Below are 26,932 nucleotides of genomic sequence, written 5' to 3'. Positions count from 1 at the left end.
ACAATTTGGCAGAGCTATGGCCATCGGAAGGACCAAAAGTGGGGAAATCGGAAAAACATACATTTTTATAGGGGTACCCCTAGGAAAAAATTCGAAAAATTTCAAAACCATATTTAGGAAATGTTTTGAATGAGGAAAGTCGCTCCTGGGTTCGCTGATTACTGAATGGTACTTTATTTCCTGGTCGGAAACAATTTGGCAGAGCTATGGCCATCAGAAGGAGCAAAAGTGGGGAAATCAGAAAAACATACATTTTTATAGGGGTACCCCTAGGAAAAAATTCAAAAATTTCAAAACCATATTTAGGAAATGTTTTGAATGAGGAAAGTCGCCCCTGGGTTCGCTGATTACTGAATGGTACTTTATTTCCTGATCGGATACAATTTGGCAGAGCTATGGCCATCAGAAGGAGCAAAAGTGGGGAAATCGGGAAAACATAAAATTTTATAGGGGTACCCCTAGAAAAAAATTCGAAAAATTTCAAAACCATATTTAGGAAATGTTTTGAATGAGGAAAGTCGCTCCTGGGTTCGCTGATTACTGAATGGTACTTTATTTCCTGATCGGATACAATTTGGCAGAGCTATGGCCATCGGAAGGAGCAAAAGTGGGGAAATCGGGAAAACACAATTTTATGATGGTACCCCTAGGAAAAAATTCGAATAATTTCAAAACCATATTTAGGAAATGTTTTGAATGAGGAAAGTCGCTCCTGGGTTCGCTGATTACTGAATGGTTTTTTATTTCCTGATCGGATACAATTTGGCAGAGCTATGGCCATCGGAAGGAGCAAAAGTGGGGAAATCGGGAAAACATACAATTTTATAGGGGTACCCCTAGGAAAAAATTCGAAAAATTTCAAAACCATATTTAGGAAATGTTTTGAATGAGGAAAGTCGCTCCTGGGTTCGCTGATTACTGAATGGTACTTTATTTCCTGATCGGAAACAATTTGGCAGAGCTATGGCCATCAGAAGGAGCAAAAGTGGGGAAATCGGGAAAACGTACAATTTTATAGGGGTACCCCTAGGAAAAAATTCGAAAATTTTCAAAACCATATTTAGGAAATGTTTTGAATGAGGAAAGTCGCTCCTGGGTTCGCTGGTTACTGAATGGTACTTTATTTCCTGATCGGATACAATTTGGCAGAGCTATGGCCATCGGAAGGACCAAAAGTGGGGAAATCGGAAAAACATACATTTTTATAGGGGTACCCCTAGGAAAAAATTCAAAAATTTCAAAACCATATTTAGGAAATGTTTTGAATGAGGAAAGTCGCTCCTGGGTTCGCTGATTACTGAATGGTACTTTATTTCCTGATCTGATAATTGTCAGAGCTATGGCCATTAGAAGGAGCCAAAGTTTGCCAATCGGAAAAACTCACAATTTCAGAAAATTTCCTGGAGGAAAATATTCGAAAAATTAAAAGACCATAATTAAGCAGTGTTTTGAATGAGGAAAGTCAAAAATTGGCCAAGATATTTGTTGTTATATTTTTTCAATCTTTTTTTACAGATTGTAGTGATCGGACTCATAAATGGTGTTTGGTAAAATAACATACAAACTTTTTTTTTGTAATTACAAAAACGATTTTCCAATTAACCAATTCAAAAATTATAGCTTTTATTGCTAGGGTATGTCTATGGGTAATCGAAATCGAAGACGTGATTAAAATAAAGCCAATCGAAATCAGTATCAGCACTTTTCGCTGATAAGCCATTAAGAGTGAACGGAACGGCCCCTGTTTTTCTCAGTTCTCAGTTAGCCATTGCGCGGATCAGTCGCAACCCAGCGGTACAAAATATAATATATATACGAATATATATAGAACCATATATATAAAACAATTGTGCAACGTTATTTGATACACCTTTATAGTACCTTATAAGCAAAAAGCAACAGCAGTTCCAGAAACAATAAAAATTAAACCGTAAATCTGTTCAGACATAATACACTGTTGGTATCGCGTATCGCTACTTTAGTGGTCCCCTAAATTAGTGTCCAGAGCTGTAAATCCCAACTTAATTAGTCTATAATTAAGGTTTAATAAAGAAGGCTGTTATCGATGCTGTTATCGTCCATTGGACGTCTTCGACATTGAACGGAAAGTGAGAACTACGTGCGGTAAAGGGTTGTGATAAGGGGGAAATCCATAGAATTCCGCTAGACGCTAATTAAAATATAAAATAGTTAGAATCAAACACGTGTGTTCGATTAAAGAGCAATTAAATAGAGCAAACTGCAGCCACAAAAGCCAATATACCCCGTAATCAAAATAGAGCGTAAATAACGTAATCAAGTGACCAATTTGCAAAACAAACAATCTATCGGATAATGGAATAGCCATGCAAATATTAAAAACAATCTTTTGATAAGCTGCAGTTGGCGGTTTCTAATTTGAATCTGAAATCTGAAAGCTGCGAGAGCATAAAAAGCTCTCTATCTCAACCCCTAGCCGAAGGCCGGCCAACATTATTTAACAGCGGGAGAGACTCTTGCGAGTGCGCAGAGCGAAAATGAGCGCTGTCGAGGTGAGTGGTTTTTCGGGGCATTTTGCCGCTAAATGGTTTGTTTTTGTTTTGCAACGCGGCTAAATTTATCAACCACAAAGTGAGAGTGCCGGCAAGCCAACAATAAAATAAACTTCAAATCAATTAGTTTTCATTTTACTTTATCAAATAAATCAGAATAATTGGAGACGCGATCGTTTCATTCAATGGTTACGTATTACGTATACGCCAAGCGGAAAAATTCTGCTCAAAAAATGCTGAGAATACAACAGAAGTGGTTCTAGTGACCTTGACCATGACAATACAATAATGTTTGACTTAAAAACTATATTGATTTTAAATTAAAAATGTGAATAAAAGAAAGAAAACAAAGAAAAGTGATTCGTCATACAAATTAGAAGTATTGTAACAAGACACTTATCTCAAAAATAATAAATAAATACATAGTATGTATGTCAACAAAGCACATGGCATGATTATTTTAAAAATATAGTTGAATTGCTAATACTCTACAAAAATAAGTTAAAAAATTTAAAAAAAAAAAATATTGTGTATTAAAATTAAAATATTTTCCATAAACTTTATAATTAAAATTTAAATATTTCAAAATAAGTGAGTTTATCAAGTAAAACTACCCCTTGGCTGTGTATCTCATACTTATTGTTTGGAAACGAGTTTCAAAGCTCAACTTTGTCGAGATCTAGCAGCATTGCCAGCATAAAAAATAATTACCAAGCAAAGCAACTCGAATGCAAAATGCATTGCATACTTTCAGGCACCCACAGGAAATGGCAGCGAAAATGGAGTCGAAGGAACAGCCATTGCAACACCACAACAGAGACGCCATAGCCAGGCCAGCGAAAATAGCACCAGTCCCAATCTTGGCGAGGTGACAGCGAGGCGCTCCTTCTGCCAGTGGACATGGCATGTGGTGACTTCCATTTCCGTGGAGCCCACCATGTTCCTGTACATGTTCGCCTTCATGATCACCTCGGTGGTGGAGCAGAACTTCTTCCTGTACAAGTCGTGTCGGGTGAACAATAACTTTACGGAGGAGATCTGCCGGAACATCAATCTACCGGAGAACAAGGTGTTCAAGGATGCCTCCTTAAAAACCAACGCCTGGTTCCTGCAGTGGGAGAACATATCCGCCCATGTCTTCCCCATCATACTGGCCCTGTTTTTGGGCTCATTCTCAGATCGTCGTGGCCGGAAACTGCCCCTGCTGATAGGTCTGTTCGGCAAGTTCATCTACTCCACGATGATTGTGGTGAACGCCAAGATGCCCACCTGGCCAGTTCAGAACATTATCTACTCGGCTACGCTGCCATCGGCGCTTACAGGAGCGGATGTGGCCATTTTCGCCTCCTGCTTCGCTTATATCTCGGACATATCAACGCTGGAGCAGCGCACCATCAGAGTTACCATTCTGGACGTGATCTACCTGAGCGCCATGCCCACAGGAGTGGCCCTGGGCTCCCATCTTTACTACAAGGTCTTCAATCAGTCCTACGCAGATATGTTCACCGTAAACGCTAGCCTTCTGGCCCTGGCTATTATCTATTCTTTCTTTGCCCTCAAGGTGAGAGTGAGAGGCCTTTAGAGAATAATATCCTACTAACCCTTAACTTCCACCTCGTTTCCATTTAGTGGCAAACCACTCCCCGCCAGCGTTCTCTCAGGGAGTTGGGCTACTGCGGCTTCTGGGTGGACTATTTCGACAAGCAGCACGTAAAGGACTCGTTCGCGGTGCTCGTGAAGAAGCGGCGGGGTCATCGGCGGAGCTTCCTCATTATCCTGCTGGTTAGCATGGCGCTCTACACCTTCCAGCGGGACGAGGGCAGCTACCTGTACATGTACACCCTCGACAAGTTCAACTGGGACGTGAGCTCGTACAGCAGCTTCAAGACCTTCAAGTCGTCGGCCTACGTGATTGCCATGCTGCTGGCAGTGCCTCTAATGAACAAGGTCCTGGGCTGGAGGGATACAGTAAGTCTAGGATTACACCCACCCCTTACTAATCCCAACTAATTGGGTCATCCTGGAAACTAGATAATCATCTTCATCGGCACCTGGGCGCATACGATAGCCCGCTTGTTCTTCTATTTTGCCGACAACACGGATCTGCTCTATGCCGGAGCTGTGGTCTGCAGTCTGGGTCCGATTGTGGGTCCCATGATCCGGGCAATGACCTCCAAAATAGTCCCGACCTCGGAGCGCGGCAAGGTGTTTGCCCTGCTAGCGGTCTGCGATAATGCGGTGCCCTTCATCAGCGGGGTGTGCTACTCGCAGCTCTACCGTGCCACTAAATCGAATAACAACGGAGGGGCAGTCTTCATGCTGACGATAGCCACCCAGTTGACTGTTTTTGTGCTTATATTGTAAGTTACTTAACTATTAATTAATTTAATCTTTTAATTAATGTAATCTCTTTAGGTGCATTCACATTATTCTGGGAAAGAACTCATTGGCTGTCCCAGAAGTTCCAGAAAAAGAAAGTGGCCTTATACCCAAAAAACAAGCTGCCCCGGATGTCCCAACCGAAGAAGATTAACTTTAAAACTAATTCCTATTAATTATAAGAAATTTTCAGATAATAAAAAATATAATTTTTATGAAATTTATTACTTGTTCCCCCCTTATTAAGATAGACTCACCCGAAGAGGCATCCAGGGGGGAATCACTTGTTCTTGGAGAGGGTGCGCTGCTTCTCGGCATGCTCCACCACTTGCTCGTCCACAAAGAGACCCTTCCGGCGTCGCACACTGTCCATGTAGAGCTTGGCCCGGTTGGCGGAGTCCGCCTTCTCGCCGAAGTGCATCAGCTCCTCCTCGGTGGTGGGCAGCCAGAAGGGATCGATATCAATCACCTGTAAGAGAGAAGAGAAGAACGCGCAGTGTGAATGGCCTTCCAGGAAATCATTTAGGCACTTGAGACGAGACAATAGGGAATGACACAAGGACTAAGGACGAGGCGTCGCTGGGTCTATGCGCCTGCGCCTGTGCCTCGCACTGGATTGGATTGGATTTGGGTTGGTTGGGTTTTATGGGCTGAGCATCCTTTTGTGTGCCCGGCAGGGAAAGCGTGCATTTTCACATCTTCATTGTTTTGGGTTCGAGAGGCATCGACAATGGACTCGACGCTTAATGACTTTCAAAGGACGCAGGGACACGCATTGCGTGATAAGGCAGGCTCGCCAGGATACGCAGAATTGTACGAGGCATTTCCTCAATGGCGTGAAGAACCTTCCCTCTCTCTTCAAAGGTACTCGGTCCACGCTTGATTGATGATTGCCTCCTGCAAGGCGAACCACTTGAGAATCTCTGGTGTGAGATCTGCATTGTTTTGTATTTTGTATTTCTTTCTTTTTTTTCAGCAAGGACTTGAGTTGACACAGCGGGCGGGTGTCGAGCACTTCCCTGGAAAATCTCCTCTCCCTCTGACAGATTTTGGGTTTTATTCCATACTTTGGATTCCCCCATCAATGACTGAGCTTGCCCTGAAACCGATTGAGACGCACAGGCATTGTTGGCCTTTTTTTCAGGATACAGCTTTCACAGAGAAAGAAATTATTAATATTTTCGGGAAGCAAGGACTAAAATCCCTATTATATGAAGCTCATTTTTCAAGAGCTACCAGCCGTTAAAAGGATTTCTTGAATTTAAATAACCTTCTACCCCTTTTTCGTCCTGTGTACGAGTGTTTTCTGGCCATCTGTTCGCACTACGCTAAACTGCGGGCCCTCGAACATCTTCGCAATCCCATGTAGATCATTATCGGGCACAACGATTCGCTTGTTTAACAACAACGAACAACGCCAAGTGGGGGCAGCGATCGAGGGTTGGAGGGATCCAGGCTCTAAAGAGACCACAACAGCCAGTAGTCCTCGACAAGGTAAGGCAATCCCAGTTCGCAGTTCGAAATCCCAGTTCACAGTCCCTGTCACAACACATACACACACACGCACACCCATCTCGAGTCCCGAGGCATTCTGCCATCCGTTGCAAAATGGTTCTGCGCATGCGCAGCAACATCCCATACTATACCCATCCCCTCCTCCAGGCCACTATCCTTCCCACTCCAGTCTTGGACCGAAAACGGAGGAGACCCTGTGGCAGCTGAAGTGCTCCAGAAGTGCGCAGAACTTGCGTCTGAGTCGGGCCAGACAAATGAGCAGCTAGCAGCAGGGCCGGGGATTACACTGGCAGAAAAGGGGGGTATGCATAGGTTAATATATAGGGGGGGACTACCAACAAGTACATGCATATTATGGCCAGTGTCCTGCTTTCCCGATCACGCTGTAGATTGCAGGCCAGCCAGAGGCTCAGTCTCCTCCCCCAACTCCGAGGTTAGTCTCCCACTTCTCTCCACCTTCACCATTCCTCACAGTTCCTCACGATCCAAGCCCTTCCTCCCCCTCCCCCTCCCCACTTGGAGCTCCACACAACCATCTCCCAAAATCTAAAGGTAGAAATATTAAGAAAAATATTGAAGCAGCCGCGAAAACCAAAACAAAAATCCAAAAGCAAACGACGTGACATCAACAAACACACACATGGACTGAGGTGTGTGTGGCTGTGTGTATCTCAGTATCTGTATCTCCACGTGTTTGTATCTTTGTGTGTCCGTACGAGTGTGTGTATTTACCTGTCCGACCGCGCGCGGTTTGTATGCAGGTAATTTACGCGGCAGCTACCGAAATACGCTGCCATACGTCCCTCCCTAAGTCCATTCTGTCCGTCCCAGTGTCCGTCTATCTGTCCGTCTGTCCGCGTCCGCGGCCAAGACCAAGTTGAGATTATTATCGCGCGCCAGAAACTGGCTGAAAGACTGTGAAAGAGACCGGGGCCAAAGAGAATAACTCGATTCGATTCGAGTCGAGTTGAGTTGATTCGAAAGACTTGGGGGCCCCCCGCCCCCACCGTCTCCAAAAGTCTCTAGAGTGTGCGAGAATGGGGACTGGGGACTACAGACTACGATGAACGTCATTTTGACAGCCAGCGAGCGGACAATGCAAACCACGTTCCACTTAAGCGAAACAACAACAACAATAAGAGCAATCCTTTGGCCACTTGGATAAACACTTGCCTCGCCATGGATATATATCCCAGCAGAGTAAAAAATAAAGCCAAGTCCAGACTATATCCTCCCTCTCTATATAAAATTTTTGTAGAATTTTTCTTCAAGTGCATTTGTGTGTATGTTTATTCGCACCAGGCAGACTTTAGGGCACTACCATGCTCTCCTCCTGCCCCTCCGGGGGTGAACTGCAGCCCCCACACCCTAACCCTACGCCTACCACGGACTGTCTCCGGCGTAGACTTTCCCTTTGGTGGGGCAAGGCAGGCAGGCAGGCAGTGGCTGTGGCTGTGGCAGGTATACAAAACGAGTTATCAGATTATTTGTTATTTACCTTGGTTCTTTGCTCACATTTTCAGATGTGGTTGTTGGTGTGGCTGTTATGCTTTTGAAGTAGTTCCAGAGCTCAGGTCTTGCATGCAAAGCGCGACAACCAACAACCAACAACACCAGCAACAACCAGAACCAAATCATATGCAACACTCCAGACCAGACCAGCACCGGAGGAGGAGGAGGAGATCTGGAGCGTCCTAAAAGTAAGACCAGTAGCCAAAGTTGTTATGTTATGTTTTTCTTTTTTTATTTTCTTGTTTGGTTTATTTTTTTTTTTTTTGGGTAGGCTGCAGGTCTTGACCCTCTTCCTGTCACCTAACCCCCCAACCCGCTGCAGACACACACGTACGTAATCATAATAACAATCTTCAGGTTCATCAAGTGGCAAGAAACGAGATGAGAAGTGCAGCAGCCGGGAAGGTGGAGACACCAATAAAAAATACAAAAAAAACAAAAGGAAGCACCAAATTAAATAATAACAAAAGACAGTAGCCACCTGAAGGGTAGGGTTAGGTAAGGTGTGGATCATAGACATAAAACAGAGAGAGTTTTAATTAAAAGAATATATTCCAAGTTTCCCAAGGAAGTGCATTTTAATTATTTTAAATAGTATCTTTCCTAACTATTTATTTCAGAAACAGAGTATCTTAAGGTTTAAACCTATGTCTTTTGGGTTAAAGCCACTAATATTTATGATTTATGAAAACAGATAATTAGTTTTTGTCGTTTTAGGTTCATGTTTCAGTTTCCAAGAGACGAGCTTTAAGGTCGTATCTCTGCAAAGATGATTTCTTGAGACGTTGCAGCTTAACGAACTTATTGTGGGGCATGATGTAGCAAGAAATTCAAATGGCTTTTTTGGGGGAACGCTCCAAACGCTCTGGACGCTCCTCTTCCTCTGCCAACACCTCCGGGCGAGGCCCTTTTTTTCCCGTTGCCACAGTCAGAGCCAGAAGTTGGCCACTCGAGTGAAGTTGACGCCTTCGTTGTTATTATGGGCACGTGACAACTGCGCCCACGGCCCAGAGCCCTGCCTGCCCACTCACTCACCTGGCAGGTACACACACCAGAGGTGGAAATGGAAAAGGGTTGGGGCGGAGGCCACTGGCCAACACACTGATAAGTGGGCGTGGACAGAGTACTGAACCGTTTTAATTGCTCGAGCGAAAGGCAAGTCGAAATCCTAATTGTTTTCAAAATAATGATGGAAATTGTATTGACTATCTCTCAGATACTTTTCCACTAGTGCTGGCTAAACTAGTTTCCGTTAAGATTTCCACACACAGATACCACAGAGTAGTAGATGCCCCACCTCTCGGATACCTGACCACTATCTTGGCCACTGTCTGGCGCTGGAAATGCGTAAGAAATTATACGAAGCTCCGACGCCAAGAAATAGAAAATCGCCGGAAGTCATTATACGAAAACTTGTTGTTATCGATTGGCTGGAAATCCATAGATATAGAGATATCGAAAGACCTCTGGGAATACTTTGTACAGGCGACAAAAGAAACCAATTTCCTTTAAACCTTAGAAGGTGTTGCCTAATTAAAAACAACAATGTATCTGAGGAAGTTAAGATTAATTCTATCATGCTGATTTTTGAATCATCTCTGAGGAGACTCTCTCATAATAGCCCATCTTGACCAATCTCGGTGGTTTCCGCTGGAAAGAGATCATCATCTTGGTGGTTATGAGTGGCCCACGACAAGGTCAGAATGCCGGAATGGAGAAAGGAGGAGAGTGGAGTCGTCTGGGTTACCACTACGAGCTTGGCACACAGCTGCAGCCTCAAATGGACCATATAACTTTCAGTCCAACTGTTGTTGCCAACGAAGCTGCCCCTGATGATGATGCTGCTGTTGCCATGTTGCTGCTAGCTAGCTGGTGTCTGTGGTTTAGCTTATAAGACTTCAACAGAAGGTAACAGAAGGCTTAACACACAGCGTAAGCTGAGATTTTTATTGACCACAGACTGGCAGCGAGAATCTTGGGGGAAAAAAAATCACAGAAATTGGTAAAGAGAAAGGGAGAGGTTGGGGCAGCCTCCAGAGCAGAAGAGGAGCCAGAAAGTAAGGCACGCACATGGCATATGGCCGGACAGACGCTGCACTTGTGCCCCAGCTTGGCAACAGCTGCTCCAACAATCTCAGCGAGCTACAGGGCAACTTCCAAAGATGGCTTTAAAGTTGAAGACTAATGACTTTGCTTTAAAAAATTCTAAAAAAAAATCATTGAAAAAGATTTATTTTCCTATAAAATAAATATTAAATAGTATCTAATACCACAGTTCCTTTTAAGGACCTTTAACTGTACAGTACTCACCTCCCAGTGACTGAACATCAGTTGCGGACAGGCCAGGCCAGATGTCTGCTTGCGCATCTCCTGGGCAAAGTTGAACGATTCGATCACGGGCAGGAGACAGGTGACCGCGAAATTTCCACTGCCCTGGGTCAGATCCCCGGAGAGGATCTTGCCGTGCCTACGGCCAATTACCGCATACATTTTACCTGAAAATGGAGCCACAAGATATATTCTTTGATCAGCTGTTGGTCGTTAGCTAGAAATCGAATTGGAAACGGGGGGGAAAAAGGGAAACCTTCATCAACAATGGCCGCCTTTCAGTTGAAGTTCTTTCTTGTTAATGCTACTCATATATTATATACACATATATATATATATAGTAAGAGGTGTATGTATGTTTTTGTTGTTGTTGTTGTTGAAGCGTCTCAAGGTAACTCGTAAACAAATGAAATCTTATCGGGTTTGGCCCATAAAATTGGCGGGCTTTCTGCCGAACCTCGCGCGTTTTCGCTTGAACTTCCAAGCTGGAGATTGAAGATGGAGGAGACCCGTTTCCAGACCTCTCTTCAACTCTCTATATACTCTATAAGAAAGTGTTCTTAAGTTGGGATAGTAGAAGGGAATTGTTAAGGGAGTTCTTATTCAAAGAGTTCTTAAACTGAAACTAAAGGGTTCCTGAAATCAATAGCTTTTCTTGTGAAATCCTTAAATTATTTACTTAAATAAAGTATTTCGTTAGGGAAAAGAACTTAAGATATTACTTTCATAAAAAATTCAGAACATTTCTTTGAAAATTAAAGGTTTTAAAACAAAGACATAGAGGTAGGTTTTTAGAATCCATAAGCTCCCAAACCATATTGCTTTACCTCTTTACTTCTAAGGGGTTTCTTAAAGGACTGAAATAGATTTCTAAAGATACCTATAATTAAAACTATATCTTTTAATATAAGCCTGGAAGAGCATTTAAAGCCCCGATCATTTGCCAGGCTCAGTTTCCTTTCTGGCTAAACTCTTTTTCTTGATTTTTTGCTGTTTTTTATTCTGTTGTTCTTTTTTTTTGGCATGCGCTACGAGACCGAAGCCCAAACATGAAACCAAGGCAGCAAAGAGGGCAAAAACCGACCAAGAGGAGCAGGCCCAATGTAGCAGCACCAGGAGGAGCAGGAGGAGGAGGAGCTGGAGGCCCAAGCAGGAATTAGTTTCCGGTGCCGTAGTAAAAATGACAAAAACAAAATAACCAACTCCGGGCACCGTCAAGGCAGCAAAAACGTCCGAAAGGATGCAACGGAAGCGGCAAAGCCGTTTTGGCTTTTTTATATTTATTTATTTTTTTTTTTATTTAATTTTGTTTTCTCTTTAAGCCAAGCACGCGAGCCAGAGACACCTTGCTGTTGGGCTCTCACCCATACCACGCCGGATGCATCTCACAGATACCTCACGCACACTCACAGATACCAACCGGCAATGGATGCTGCAACCACCAGCGGGAAAGCAGCAAGAGCAGCAACAACAACAACACTTGCCCGAGAGCAGCAACAACATGTTCATTCATTCATATCCACAGTCTACCAAATACTCTCTTGCGGGCTCTCTTCCAGCTCTCTGTCGCCGTGAACGGTCATGCACAGAGAGAAATACTTATGTAATTAGAAATTTTTATTGTACTTTTTAGGTGATTAGGGTATTTAGTTTTAAGTTGGCTTAACTGGGTGTTATGAGAAATACTAATAAATAGAAAAATAATTTTAAATACAATTCGGAACTATCTGAGCATAATCAATTCAGAGCTAGATTTAGTATCTATAAATAAGAATAAAGAAAAATAATATTTTAATATAGAAAGGCTTGTCCCTAAAATAAGAAGCTTTGGTATAGAGAGTACAAAACTGTAGCATCTAACTTTTTTTTTTAGTTTTTCTTTGGAATTTTTTCTTCAAATATCTCCATAGTAAATTGACTAATCAATTTAAAAACACTAAGTTTTTAAAATCCATAAAAAAGAATAGAAGATAGAGACCTTTTATTTCATAAATATTAATTTTCAAAAAACTAAAACCTTGAGAGTGTAAAAATAAACTCACTTCTTCAGTAATAAAGTTTCATCTTTCATCTTATCTTTATAATTATACCTAAAATTTGGAATTTCTAGAATCTAGATTGATTATTCCTAGAAGTATATAATTTAGATTTCATCTTAGAGACTTAACTATTAATATATTTTGTATAAACTATAATATATTTTGTATTTTTGTAAAGAAGTGTGTGTCTAACTTATCATAACAATATCTATGTAAGCACCTATTTTAATTTAATGAAAATATTATATCTCAAATGATTCAATACAGATCATGCGCTTGCTTGTTGTCTCTGAAGAATTTACTCCCTAGTTCTTAATAATTTCTAGAATCCCACCGAATCAAGCACGTCGTTGCTTGCAGTGTAGAATCGCGGAGCAGCGCTGCCTCGTCGTCGGCAGCAGACACTCACTCTCGGCCGCGTTTCGTTTTTCTGTTTGATCAGATCGAAAAGTGAGTTGGTCGAGCGAACAACCAAACCGAACCGAACCGAACTGAACTGAACTGAGCCGTCAAGAACGAGGCAGGAAGCGAACAGAGAAGCCACCTCGATTCAGGAGCAAAAGACGAGGATTACAGACACTGAGATACACGACGCGCGGGTGTAAAGTTACAAGAAATCCATTATAAATATCAAGTGTGATTCAGAAAAAAAAAAAAGAATACAAATTATTCGAGTGACATTTGCCACAAATCAATCGATCGATCGACTCGATCAGATTCGATTTGAAACCTGATTTGTTGTGTTTGTGTTTGTGTGTAATTTCGATGATGCTGAGCCATGGGTTCTGAGCGTGCCAGCAAGCTACTAGAGCTGGAGCGAGAACACTGATTCGAATTCAATTACAAATTTTCATTGAGTGTCAATTACAACCACAAGACAGACACAGAAAACATCACATACGCACGAATCTCGATCGATCGATTCTAGCCAGTCAGCTAGCCTGTTAGCCTGTTAGCCATAGAGCCATAAATCATGCCTTCGACATTGATGTTGCTGCCGTGCAGCGTGTTACTGCTGGTGCTGGTGCTGCCTCTGACGACCACTGTCGGCGGCACGCGACTGCCCCTCGAGGTGTTCGAGATCACGCCGACCAGCACGGCGGAGAAGCACAAGACCCTGGAGTACACCGTCATCGATGCCAAAGATGTTGCAGCAGCCGGTGCAGCGACAGGAGGAGCCACTGTTGCATCAACCTCCAGCAGCAGTAGTAGCAGTAGCAGTAGTACAGTGAAACCCACGCCGGAGCAACTGACTGTGGTCAGCATCTCTACGGCGGATCAGGAACAGGAGCTACTGGCCGAGTCGCGACGACGTGCTCGCCAAATGTTGCAGAAACAGCAGCAACATCGCAGCAGCAACAAGCACGGACGCGGCGACAAGGATGTGCGCATCCTCTACCAAGTGGGGGTGAGTAGAAAGTCTAATTCTCCAATTCTTCCAATTCTTCTAGAATAAGTCAATTGTCATAGGAAGGCAATTAATGGAACTGGCTAATTACCAGTGCTGATCGTGCAACATGTTTGTATTGATCTATGCAAAAACAACAACAACAACAAACAACTGGCAATGGCAGGTTGCATAATTCAGGCAACAACGTCAGCAGACACCTGCTCAACTGGTTGCCATTTGTAAGTTGCCCACGCCAACAGCAACAACAACAACAACAAAAACAAGCCACATCTATAAGATAGCAGGTTTTGCAATGCAACTTTTTTTGGGCTGGGTCCGAATCTATCTCTCTCTATAGACTCTCTCTATCTCTGTCTAAAAAGTAACTCCGCCTCGGGGCACCTCTATATTTAGCAGCCGCCCTATAGCCATTACACTTGACACCCACCAAAGCCAGTATCACGCATATGGCACATTTAATTGCAACACCAACAAGCAACACTCGGTCTCTAGATGAAAAATGAAAGTTGTTTGCAGCCCAGGCCCCTGGAAAGATCTGTCGCATTCGATCAATTAAAGTCGGCTTCTCGGCAATTGCGTTACTCGAACGATGCCAAACCAAACCAATTAGCCGGCCAGGTCAAGAGTTCAATGCTGACTAAGCCCAACTAAGCCGAAAGCCAAAAAAAAAGTTGACAAGTGCCGATCTTAGATCAGATACATATATAGAGTATTCTGTATCTATCAGATCGTATTTTAGATTTCATGGAAATCCATTACAATGCGAATTCTGGTCATAGGTCAAGTCGCAGCCCATTGTTTCCACACCCGGAACGGAAAGAGCAGTCTATGACATATATCATGTCTATCATGCCATCGGAAATCTATTATGTCAAATGTCATATGAGAGAAACACGCCCTGAAAATCGAATTCTGAAAGTATTATAGGTGTTGGTTGCTGGGACGAGGCCGAGGCGTGAAATATCCATAGTAATCAAAAGCAAAATATTGACAATATAAACAAGTAAGAATCGAGGTTACGAGGTTGAGTAATACGACTAGGGAATACCCTGAGAAGAGTTGGATAAGCACTAGTTGGATAAGGATTGGAAGACTTATAATTAAGGGATTTAATTATAGTTACTTTAGTTTCTTACAAAGTTATTCAAGTTCATATAAACTCTTAGAATTCTTAGGGATATGGATAACTAGGGAATATCCTGAGATGAGTTGAGGGATCTTTCAGATAAACTATATACATAAAGATTGAAAGAATCACTTTTAAAGATTTCAGTTTAAATCCTTATATGCATATCCCCAAAGTTCCTCGCAAAGTTCTTCAAGTTCTTACAATCTTTAGACTTCTTAGGGATATGGGGAACTCCAGAATACCTTAAGAAGAGTTAAAGAATCTTTCCGATCTTTAAGATTTCTCTTAAGATAAATATTTGAATGAATTAAAGGATTAGTTTCTATAGTCCATCGACATGGTTCTTCAAGATCTTACAATCTTTAGACTTCTTAGAGATATAGGGAACTAGAGAACACCCTGAAAGGAATTGAGGAATCTTTCAGATACAACTTTTAGATCCTTTAGATTACTCTTAAGATAAAGACTTGCAAGAAATCAAAGAATTAGTTTCTATATCTTCTCGCAAAAAGTTAAAGTTCTTACAAAATTTAGACCTCTTACTCATTTACCCTTTAACCATCTTTTAAGCCCCAAACCCCTAACGATCTTTCCCGACTTGGGCCCATAAATTTCAAAAACCCCAATGGCTGCAATAAATTTGGAACGCATATAAAAAACATCAAAAAAAAAAAGCATAACAAAACAACATCACAACACAACACCTAAAATAGACAAAAACACACACAGAACCGAGAATCGGGCATAGAATTCCTGTTGTTTGGAAACTTGCAATAAAAAAAACGCCTTATTGGTGAATAGATCCGAGCGGAATAGATCCACAAAAGACCATGGGGAAAAGAGCAGTTAGAGAGAGAGGGCCTATCAATGACTGAGAGAGATGGATGGAGGAAGAAGGCCGTCCGGGAGAAGGGAAGGTGGAAGAAAAGTTGATGGAAGAAAACAAAAAGTTCCCATGCTTAAAAGCGCTAAACATTCAGTTCCGGTATTTAAAAACGTTTTCAACAACAACACTCGGAGAGGGAGATGGCGCGAGGAATGGTGAAAGAGATGGGGGGAATACAAATAGGGGGGGGGAGGGTTGGGGGAAGGCCTGGGCCTAAAGCTGAATGAAAGAAAATTCATGAATGAAATACGACCACGACCACGACGACGTCGACGACGACGACAAAGTCGATGATGATGATGATGGTCTGAAGAAGGGGGGTTTTGGGAGGGTGAGCTCTACATACACACACCCATGGGTGTAAGAGTGTATGAGTGTACGGGTGTATGAGTATGGGTCTTCCGACTAAATGAATGAATGAATGAATGAAAACGTAAACGCTGGATGAGCAGCGAACGCTACGTCAGCGACTTGGACTTGTCGCTTGGCTGGGCAAGTCAATCTATGAATGAATGCCAAAGCGACAGACCGTCCAAATGAATGAATGAATGAATGGCCAACAGAGCCAACAACAAACAGTCTATATGGCCTTAAACAAACAAATCAGCCACGCATATTTGGTGCAAGTAAGCGTGGCAAGACCAAAATTTAAAAAAACCAATCTTTCAGATCCACCAAAAAAAAAAACGAACCATCTTAGGTGTGAAAATACTCCAAACTGGGCATCCAACACGGCGTATACTTGATGCCAAAATCTTGCAATAAATATTTATGAATTTATGCATAAATCCAACGTCTTGCCGGCCACACCCCTAATGGTTGTTTATGGAACTTTTATGCTAATTAGTACATCCGATATCCCCCCAATGATTTGACAAGTTTTTGTTAATCCGATCCCCGAACTAGTTTCTCGAGCGTTGATCTGCTTTTTTGGCTAATTTATGCTCATGGGGGTTATGGTTTCACAGAAACAGAAACCATCAATGGAGCATCCGTTTCTTAATGAACGATTGATCAGATTCTAGTGAATGAATTTCTATCAGAACAAGCATCGATTTTCCCAAGAATCCTCCAATTAAAGTCTGATTGGATCTAGATTCTCCTTTTGTAATTATTTAAATAATAATCGAAAATTTTAATCCGATTTCGCATATCATGTTTTCATAATTTTCAATCTATGCTCTATGTCTGGAATGGAATTTTTTTTAATGCTAAATATAGAAATTATTCAATGCGATTCAAGGTAAATAAATAAATAAAATAATCATAAAGAAGCAAAAAAAAAAAAAAAAAACCAACAAACAAACAAATATTTAAAGAGAGTAGTAGACAGACAGACGGTGGCCAACAACAATGGCTATATATCGGTTAAGTGTGTCTGGATCTGGATGCCACAGACTCTCAGATAGGCCCATACATTTATGAAAATATTTGCATAAAAAAAAACAACAAGCAACCGCCAACAGCATACCGCAATTATTCACCTAAAAAAAAAAAATATATATATATATAAAAAAAAAATGTGCTCAGGTCTACAATCTTAGAGAGCTTGGAGCTCCATTGAGAAAAATGCCTGAAAGCGGCCAGCAGCAGCCACAACGGATGCTCGGATACCAAAAAACTAGTTTGCCCACTTTTCTTCCCCCTCTCGACCTCTTCTACAACATCCATATATACTTTGTAGCCGAGGCGCGCGCCAAGTCAACTTTTATGGATAAAATATATATATATACATATATATATTCTTATATATGAATTAAAAAGCCATAAGCTAGTCAGAGCCAAGACGAGTCTTGGGTACTCTTACCCCCCAGTAGTTCTAGTTTTGGACATTTTCTCTAATGCTCTGGTCGGAAATGTGACTTGGAATACTTCCGCTTTTGGGCCAAGTTGGCCAAGAAAGAGAGACCTTGTTACAGTTATGGACGGACACGTTCCAATTTCCTATTCGAGGGGCTGCTTAGGGGGGTATGGAATCGGTATGGAACTCTATTCTGATCGTGTATACTATAAGTGTGCTAATTACGTGACCAAAGGCGCAATTTGTTTACAATAATAACACAAACGCAACACAAACAACAAAAAACCTGAAAAAAATAGAAAAATAAATTAACCATAAATAAGCACAAAAAGCCAACAACAACGAATGTTGTTCTTGGTTGGTGGTGCTGTGGTGCTATGTGGTGGCTATGTGGTGTTGTTGCTCCTCTTCTACGGCCGTTGTATTTCATTCATAAAAACGCTCGAGTAAACAACAACTGCGGCAGAGGAAGCCAGGGGTTGGGGTATGGGGCGTGGCAGAGCAACTTGCTCGTAATTAACTCAACAACAACAACAAAAAGAAAAGAAAAAAAACGATAAAAAACAAGCAAAAACCGTTGCAAGCGTTTTGGTGGCGTTTTGCGCGCGTTTTTGCAACTGCAACTGCAACACCAAAAGCCTGTTTACCACCACCAAGCGGGGCAACTTTTCATTTAGCTAGAGCTAGCCATTCATTCATTCATAAAAATATCCAGTCAGAGTCGGCATTGTAATCGAGATTTATTTATTTGGCGGCAAGCGCGTAAAAGGAGACAACTGCAACGGCCACTGCAACTGCAACTGCAACAGCAGCAACATGTTTATAGCCCCGCCATATAGTCGGCAACATTTTGGCCAAAGCAACAATTATATAGCCAAGAAAGCCGCAAAAGCAGCAAAACAAGCCACAAACAACTATGCCACGTTGTTGCTGAATGAACCAAGAAAAGCCTGAAGACTGAATGAATGAATGAATTACTTTTTTCCGTTCCGTTGTGGCAGCAACAGCAGCAGCAACAGCAGCTGAGAGTGATTGTGGTTTGGGGGATATGTAAGGTTGAGGATGTGGATGTGGTTAGTCAGTCCATACCCGTGTGCGTAGAGACGTTCATTAATTGTGACGATCAACAAGCTACGCAAAAATCATCCAACCAACAAGGGGAAGTTGTTGTTGGTTGCTGCTTCAGCTGCAATTGGTGGCTGCCCCACCAGAGAAACCAGTTTCCCAGCAATACCCTATACAATCCTTGAAAGCCTCAAGGGTATTTAAGAATTAAGAGTAGATTGGTAAAGGAGTTGACTAAACTAAAATATAGAAATATTTAACTCACTTATGAGTATGAATAGTCCTACTTGCAACTCACTTTTAGTATCTCTTAGATAGAGTATCTCACCTTCGACTTATGCCCCTTAAAAGCTGACATTCTTATAATTTTTGTGCTGTTGTCTGTTGGCTTTTGCCTGCTTCCTTTTGGAATTTCTGCTGTTTTATGAATGAAAATGTTTTTTCTTTGCTTGTTTGCGGTTGGGGCATGCTTCCGTTAAGGCAAATCCACCAACAGAAAAAATATACACACTTATATAAATATATATAGATAGAAGAAGAGGCAAGCAAAAGTGGCACGGTCAGTCTGCGTGCCTGGGGCCATTCTATGCAAAGTATACAAATTATTATAAATATTTTTTTTCTGATTTTCTGAGGAGGAGCCGGCTCACAAATCTCTTTTCTACTTCCGGCCCAGCTCAGCCCGAAGAGTTGGAGAGTTTTCACTGGAATTTTCTGTGGGACTGGTAGTGACCTAACAACTTCCGTGTTACTTCCGCAGCAGATTCTTCTTCCACTTCCGTTTCTAACGATTTTAATTGAATTTTCGTGTAAACACCAAGTGGAAGGAAGGCAATCATATCGGTGGCCAGACTTGACCAGACTCTGGGAGAGATTTAAAGCCGATGCTGGTGATGCTGGGACGGCATACTTCCGCCACATGACGACGCCAGATTGCATAATTCCCTATAGCCCCGAAAAAAAGTAAGAATAACCCAGAGTCTGGGGTGGGGGAAGGGGAAGAACAACAACAGCCGGGCAGGGGAGAAAAACAGAAAAAAAAAAAACAATGTGAAAAGGAAATGTATAGAAAAATCATTAACGCACAGACAAAAGATAACAGCCAGCGGACAGGGATCGGATATATCATGGAGTAGACGACGACTCTACCTGATGGTCCAACACACTTGTGCCAGGCGGCAGCCTGATGCCAGCCGTTCGTCCGTCTGTACGCATGTCCGCCTGTAACGGTTGGAAAATCTCATCTCTTCTGGCCCGGACGTGTGTGCGTCAACGCCCTCATGGGAACCTCAGAAAGGAAAACCTATAAGATGGGATAAGGGAGACACGCACAACCAACTGTTGCTCCGCAACTCAGACATCTTCCGTTTGTTGTTGTTCTTGTTGTTGTTGTTGTGTGGAAATTTATGTCACCGATTGTCCTTTGGGTTGGGTTGGGATGCTGTTATTGATAGCCGGAGCAGGTGGCTAGATGGCAACTTGTTCCATTGGCTTTACAAAATTTCAGGCTCCTCTTTGGCGAATCCTAGAATGGAAGTGCTACTCATGCTACTCCAAGTGTATTCCAAGAATGCCTCCCCACAGGCCACTTTCTGGGGGTGCTCCATGGGGTTAATTCAATTCAATTAAAGAGATGGCATGGAAGAAGGGCGACCTATCTCCCCAATTTCTTCTCGGGCGGCGATTTCCATTGAAATCAAAAGTCACAAAAGTTCGTCATTGCTTGCCGCCTCACGTTGCACGTCCAGCTGGTGTAAAAACTAGGGGGCTCTGGAGGCAGAGGTCTGGGGGCTGGGGTATGGGGGCTAGGGTCTGGGAGGGAGAAAAACTCTTTCATTGTCTTTGGCGCGTTCTCAACTTCCGCTGGCACTGCACTTTGACACATGAGGCTAATTGTTTGACCGAAAAGAGGAGAGCCACGCGTGCTGTTGATGGAGATCGAGCAAATTATAAAGTGTGGCAGCAACAGCTTTTGCCCCCACTCCCCTCCCCAAAAAAAAAACTCTCCTCTTTCTTTGGGGAGCTGTTAAACCGGAAATCCGGTTGCCTTCTCTCCCTCTTCGGTGTGTTTGTTTGTTTTCTTATTTTTTTTTCGTGTTGGTCTGGCAAAACTTTTACTGCTCTTCCAGCTTCTACGCCACAAATAAGAAACTTTCGTGGTGTTTATGCGTTCGTTCTACTTCTACAGAGAGAGAAATAAGTGGGGTTTTCATATACAATTTAGTCTTGATCCCTTAGAAGCCTTTACTTTACTCAGGAAGGAAAGTAGACAAGTCAAAGACAAGGGTTCATTAGGGTTGTTGCTCAAAAAAGGAAATAAATATTGAATGGCTCTATTCAAGATATTAAAAGTATAGAAATTTTAAAGAATACAGTACATTTTTGGTAATTTTTTAATTTTTTTGGAAAGATATAGGAAAAATGTTAAAAGAAATGAAGACCAAAGTATGATGTTTGGTTATAGTATGCATTTATAATGCATTGTACCATTGTCATTGCTAGAGCACAAGTTCGAAACTTAAAAGAACAATTTTTTTATCTTTAAACATTTTTTTAAGAAAAAAGATTAGTCATTTTGGGGTCTAAGAAACTAATCCTGAAGGTTGTTATTTTCAAAATCCATTATATAGAGTATCTTTAAAACAAGGCTCATATTTGGGAGTATAATCATGCTTCGTTTCACTGTATAAGCTACAGTAAAGGTTAAAAATTCCATAAAAAATACTTTTCTAATATTTTCCATATTAAAACGAAATTTTAAAAAGGAGGTATCAGGATCCTTTCAAGTAAAGAAACTATTCAAAAAGAGTTGTAATATTGATATTTTTTTCAATGTTCCACTACAAAATCTAGTTTTTTTTTTCATAACTAACCCCCTTTAGCAGCATATTTCTCTCGGTGTAGCTATTGTCAGCCAAGCTGAGATGAGCTGATGCCATTGGAATGCCGTTGAAGCATGTCTTCTTTGATAGTCTAGCCCCTCACCCTGAATGCCCCTCCCTCCCGGCGGCTTCCCCGATTTGCTTATCAATATGTAAAATTTCATTCGTATAACGGTGATGTCTTTGAAGTGCCATTTCCCGACACAACAACAACAAAAACCAACAAAAACAAAAAATGCAGAGGTAGAGTCTCAAGAACTGGCAACTGAAGGGGAAGAAATCTCAATAAACATGCTCGAATTTCAAAGAATTTCTCACGCTGCTTTACTCAAGACGTAGAGCTACCGCCCGGGGGTCCTTGGGCCACCGGTTCAACCAACTCCACTCCACTCGGAGCATATCCTGCCAGGGGTGGATTGACAATGGCTTCGGCAGTGGAATCTCAGCAATGCTCCTCGAAGCTCCTCCATGAAATATGAATAATCAAAGTGAAGAAACAAATCAGAGCTCGACAAAAAAAAAGGGTTAAGGACATCCTCGGGCAGGTGTGTGTGTGCAGCTCGGAAACTAGGTCAAAAATGCGTGGGAATCCCGACGACGGAAGGAAGCTGACGAGGCATTATAAAAAATGAAAAAAAAAATAAAAGAAATCAGGAAGTAAATAAAACTAATAAAGACCAGATATACGGAAGGAAGGCAGACGACTTCCGGAGTAGGAGAATTTTCATAGAGAGCTCATGCTGCTCATGGGCTCAATTGAGCAGAAAGGTAAAAGGTCAGGCAACCTGTTCCGGATTCACTTCCGGTTCTCTCCTCCTTCTCCTCCTCCTCCTCTTTCAAACACCACTCCGGCTAATCCCTTTTCAATACTCTGTGTGTGTGTTTGTGTGTGTGAGCACTTACTTGTTTACTTCCGTCAGTTGCACTAAATCACTTCCGGACTTCCGGTTTGCAGGCATCTCTCGCCTCAAACCCAAACCCCAACTGGAAGGTAAACCCAAAGAATTGACCCTAAACTCACAATCAGCTCAGGTAGCAGCAGGTGCAAGCCCGAAGCCAAAAAAAAAAATAATTTGAATAAAAATCAAAAAAAAGAAGACTCTGGAATGAAATTGAAACCAAACAAAAGGCAGAAACCCTCAAAAAAAAGGGATCATGGACTACCAAAAAAATAAAATAAAATAAACTAAGCGAAGAGCGAGAAAAACAAGGTGCGCGACAGTTCCACTTAAAAAATTGATTGCTTTCGATAATTTCATTGGAAACCTGTTGTTGTTATAGTGTCTCCTTTACATCGACATCGAGAGTCACTAACAATAAAATCGAATGATAAAAGGAATCAGGCCCTGGAGTGGCATCCTGGCATCCTTGGCATCCTCGCCAAGCACACATCGCTTTTTATGTTACGGCCGAAAAGGCTGGGACACAATACATAAGTTTTTATTGGCCAGGACTTTGGTAAACAGTCCAACTTTTGGGACACTGTTTAGAGAATTCAATTAATGAAATGTATTTGTATATAGTGTCTACTCTTTCAACAACAAAGCAAAGATATCCTTGTGGTCCTTGTAGTTATGTTAATCAAGTCTGTTGACTCAGGAGACCAAGGCCCTCAAGTTAGTTTCAAAGTTTGCCTTTATTGTTATAGTCCTTGGATGGAAATGAATCGCATAATCACAGGATATTCTCAGATTATAAAAATATATATATATATTATGGCTGTCTTTATTAAAATCCTCCTTTCTGTTTCAGGATTCAGAGGAGGACCTGCCCATCTGCGCCCCAAATGCCGTTTGCTCCAAGATCGACTTGTACGAGACTCCCTGGATTGAGCGCCAGTGCCGATGCCCCGAGTCGAACCGCATGCCCAACAACGTGATCATCCATCATCACAGCCATTCTTTGGGATCTGGAGACTCCCCGAAGTACAGGAACTACTTCGAGAGGGAGAAACTGCTGCAGCACAAGCGACTGCTGTTCGGCGAGTTCCAAGACAAGAAATTCGAGAGCCTGCACCTCAAGAAGCTGATGCAGAAGCTGGGCGCTGTCTACGAGGACGACCTGGAGGATCATCTGGATCAGTCGCCGGACTACAACGACGCCGTGCCCTACGCGGAGGTGGAAAACAACGAGTTCCCTAGAGGAGGATCGACCCACATGCGCCACTCCGGGCATCGAGGCCTCAAAGAGTCCGCCGCGAGCTTCATCGGTGGCTGCCCCAGCAGCTTGGGTGTGGAGGATGGACACACCATAGCGGACAAGACCAGGCACTACAAGCTGTGCCAGCCAGTTCACAAGCTTCCAGTTTGCAAGTGAGTTGAAGACTTTATCCTTTTTCTGAGTTTGATTTTAATCAGAATATGTCCTTCCAATCCAGACACTTCCGCGACTATACCTGGACCTTGACCACGGCAGCCGAGTCGAATGTCACCGAGCAGGTTGTCCACTGCCGGTGTCCAAGGAACTCGGTCACCTATCTGACCAAGAGGGAGGCCATCGGGGACGGCAGTCAGGGCTTCAGATACCTCTTTGCCTGCTCTCCAGTGACGGTGAGTTTACAAAAAGGATACTTTGTGCGAGAGGTTCTCCTTACTTATATTTATTTTTTTCAAATAGCGCCTTCGCTGTCAGCGCAAGCAGCCTTGCAAATTGTTTACGGTCCGCAAGCGCCAGGAGTTCCTGGACGAGGTCAACATCAATGCACTGTGCCAGTGCCCCAAAGGACATCGCTGTCCCAGCCACCATACGCAGTCCGGAGTGCTGGCCGGCGAGAGCTTCCTGGAGGACAACATACAGACGTACTCCGGCTACTGCATGGCCAACGATTGAGGAGGAGGAGTCCTTTGGCAGGGAAACTCTATTGGATCATTCCACACCAACACACCCATTGTAAAGGAGGAAAGCGGGGAGCAGCTACTATATAGATATATCGACTGAGCCAATTGAGTCTCGCCAAGTTAACAATTTAAACAAAAAAATAAAAATATGAGAGAAGAGAAGAGAAGCATAACGAACATCTTAAGAATAGAAGCCCAGAACTAAAGTGCACTTCGACAGAAATATTTCCAAATGCGTTGAGAATGTGTAGAGTTTTAAAATGTTTGCTACCAAATTTTGGTCATAAAACGTATGATATAAATATTTAATTAGTTTTAAGCATCGATATATGCGCAGCTTGTTATACAAATAATTTGTAATGAATATTTATGAATGAAGCACAAGAGCAACCAACACATGCAGGAGAGGAGCTGAGACTCTCCTCAGATGTAATATAGCAACAAACTATACTCGTAATCTAAACCGCATAACTTGTATATATTTTATGACTATAATGTATGACTAAAACCTAAATATTAAACCGAATACTTACATAGAGAAACTCAGCAAAACGTCAAAGATCCCTATGGGTGTGCCAAATGCAGGGTGTAGAGGGTGCAGTGCAGTTCAGTTACCATAAGGACACTATACTATACTATATATCATTGAATAATTCATAGCTTGAGCACGGGACGAGGGCAGTTCGAAACTGTGCCAACTGTGGCCACCCTGGCAGCTGTTTAGTGCAATTTTTAATCGGGTTTCTAGGGGATTGCACAAAGCTTTCTTAACTCCCAAATATTATCATGTATGGTGAAATATTCCCTCTCCTCCAAAACACACACATAATAATGGCATCATAAAATACATACGTACTCCTCCCTTTCCCAATTATCCAACTATTATTGTAAATCGATGTAAGCTTCTGAATTTTGTATATTTTTAAAAGCGACAGAGCAACGAAATTGAACGACGATTCTGTTCAGGACATTTGTAAAAAGGCAAAGAATAAACTTTTATTTATGAAAAAAAATTAAGGGGTTTTTAATTATTAAATAAATTAGTAATATTTTAAGAGGTGGATAAGGGGTTTGATCTTAAATGATGAGTTAAGGTTTAAGTTTTAGGCATTTCCAACAAAACTTCACTCCTAAAAGATAGTTTAGATATGAAAACCTTACAAAGCTACCGAGTCAAGTAATTTACTTTTATTTATAAAAAAATAATATATATAATCGTTTTTATTATTACGATGATTAATTGGATAATTTTCAACTCTACCTTAGAGTATTAATTTATTTATTTTAGATGCAAGCTTAGTTTTAAGTCTAAGACTAATAAACAAGGTATACAATACTAGCTGCTAGGGGGCCTTTGATTAAAATTATTATTCTAGAATCTAGAGCCTAGAGAGAGATCACGAAAGAGACTTAGTCCTAAGACCCTAAGAGTCTAGAATGGGGTATTACTAAGAGCAGTTTTCAGCAAAACTCAAAGTATTTATTTTTCCTCACTCCTAAAAGAGAATTTTTCATTGCATACCTAATAGGAGTAATAGCAACAAACAAAATGTAGCCTATTCTTAGGCTTAGAATTGAAAAGACCTAAGCTATAAGAAATGTAGAAAGAAGTAAAGTTCATTTATGAACAAAAACACCATTATAAACTAAAGAAAAATAATAGAAAATAATGAAATTATATCTCATTATTTTTTATCCAATGCTAGTGAAATAAAATAAATAAATATTCCTCACTAAGACCTTAAGAATCTTTCACTCAAAAACACCACCAAATCAAAATGTAAATACCAAAATCAGTGAAAAGAAAAAAAACCAATTATAAAGCCATAAAATTACATTTCATGCTAATAGCCGACAATCATAGAACTCGGAGTTTCCAGCTTTAATTCTTAAACCAAATTGGCAGATGCCTCTGTGTGGAAATTATTGAAGCACGGCCAGTGCTTCCTCTACGAACTCTGCTCAACCAAAAACAATTAAAATCCATCCAGAGTGGCCGCAGAAGCCACTCGGAAGAAGTCGGGGCCTAAACAGCTGAAAATGCAAATCATTGGACCAATGTTGATTAGAAAGCAGCTGAGCGATGGCCGCTAAGAAGTCAAGACCCCCTCCGTCCTCTGTCCACCTAATATAATTAAATAAATACCTTGTAAAGCCTCAAGCCTGGCCACAAATTCAATTACCAGCCAGAAATCCATAAAAACCAGAGCAACAAAAAATTATCAGGAATTATGGCAACTTTTCCACAGAAAGATTAAGGTGTAAAAAATATACATAGAGTGCGACGAGTCAAGTAAATCATAAAAAACACTCTCTCACAAAAAGATGAGTACTTTTTTTATGGCCTGTTACCGGAAGAAGTCCCAGCTGGATAGGCTAGGAGAAAGACCATTCCGAGGCTTCGGCGAATGCATAAAGAGGATTTATATTAAACATTGAAGATTTTTAAAATCGTTTAGTGTGCCAACTAATTAGCCAAAGATGTGCTCAGCCCGAGATCATGGCCTCGAGAAAAGCCCCGGGGTAGCTGTATAGTAGAAGACCCATGAAAACAGACAGAATGGGCACATCCAGAAGACAGTTTATAGCATTAGCTTTTCGAACAAGACCCAGCTAA

General features: G+C 41.8%; 3 protein-coding genes across 4 annotated transcripts in view; 2 read left to right on the top strand and 1 right to left on the bottom strand.

Annotated features, from left to right (window-relative positions):
* LOC108128342 (elongation factor-like GTPase 1) overlaps nucleotides 1-26,932 on the bottom strand; it is a 71,076-nt gene that overhangs the window by 837 nt on the left and 43,307 nt on the right. The window contains exons 4-5 of the mRNA XM_017245870.3: nucleotides 10,248-10,432; nucleotides 5,168-5,379 (exon numbers count right to left, since the gene is read on the bottom strand). Of these exons, the coding sequence (XP_017101359.2) occupies nucleotides 5,191-5,379; nucleotides 10,248-10,432 (374 nt within the window). The 3' untranslated portion in view covers nucleotides 5,168-5,190. The remainder of the gene's footprint in view (nucleotides 1-5,167; nucleotides 5,380-10,247; nucleotides 10,433-26,932) is intronic.
* LOC108128344 (lysosomal proton-coupled steroid conjugate and bile acid symporter SLC46A3) lies at nucleotides 1,783-5,096 on the top strand. 2 transcript variants are annotated; one of them, XM_017245872.3, is made up of 5 exons: nucleotides 1,783-2,531; nucleotides 3,286-4,092; nucleotides 4,161-4,499; nucleotides 4,563-4,891; nucleotides 4,947-5,096. In XM_017245872.3, the coding sequence occupies exons 1-5, from the start codon at nucleotides 2,517-2,519 to the stop codon at nucleotides 5,062-5,064; spliced, it is 1,608 nt and encodes a 535-aa protein (XP_017101361.2). In that variant the 5' UTR covers nucleotides 1,783-2,516; the 3' UTR covers nucleotides 5,065-5,096. The 2 variants fall into 2 exon arrangements, with proteins under 2 accessions (XP_017101361.2, XP_070135388.1); XM_070279287.1 differs by lacking the exon at nucleotides 1,783-2,531 and adding an exon at nucleotides 2,601-2,719.
* Nucleotides 12,755-25,328, top strand: aos (protein argos). The gene is made up of 4 exons (XM_017245875.3): nucleotides 12,755-13,712; nucleotides 23,231-23,790; nucleotides 23,856-24,027; nucleotides 24,095-25,328. Exons 1-4 carry the CDS (start codon nucleotides 13,278-13,280, stop codon nucleotides 24,305-24,307), a joined length of 1,380 nt encoding a protein of 459 aa, XP_017101364.2. The 5' UTR covers nucleotides 12,755-13,277; the 3' UTR covers nucleotides 24,308-25,328.

The sequence above is a fragment of the Drosophila bipectinata genome, chromosome 3L (assembly GCF_030179905.1).
Source record: "Drosophila bipectinata strain 14024-0381.07 chromosome 3L, DbipHiC1v2, whole genome shotgun sequence".
Classification (NCBI taxonomy): domain Eukaryota; kingdom Metazoa; phylum Arthropoda; class Insecta; order Diptera; family Drosophilidae; genus Drosophila; species Drosophila bipectinata.
The sequence above is the reverse complement of the archived record's forward strand: the minus strand, read 5'-3'. Positions and strand labels throughout refer to the sequence as shown.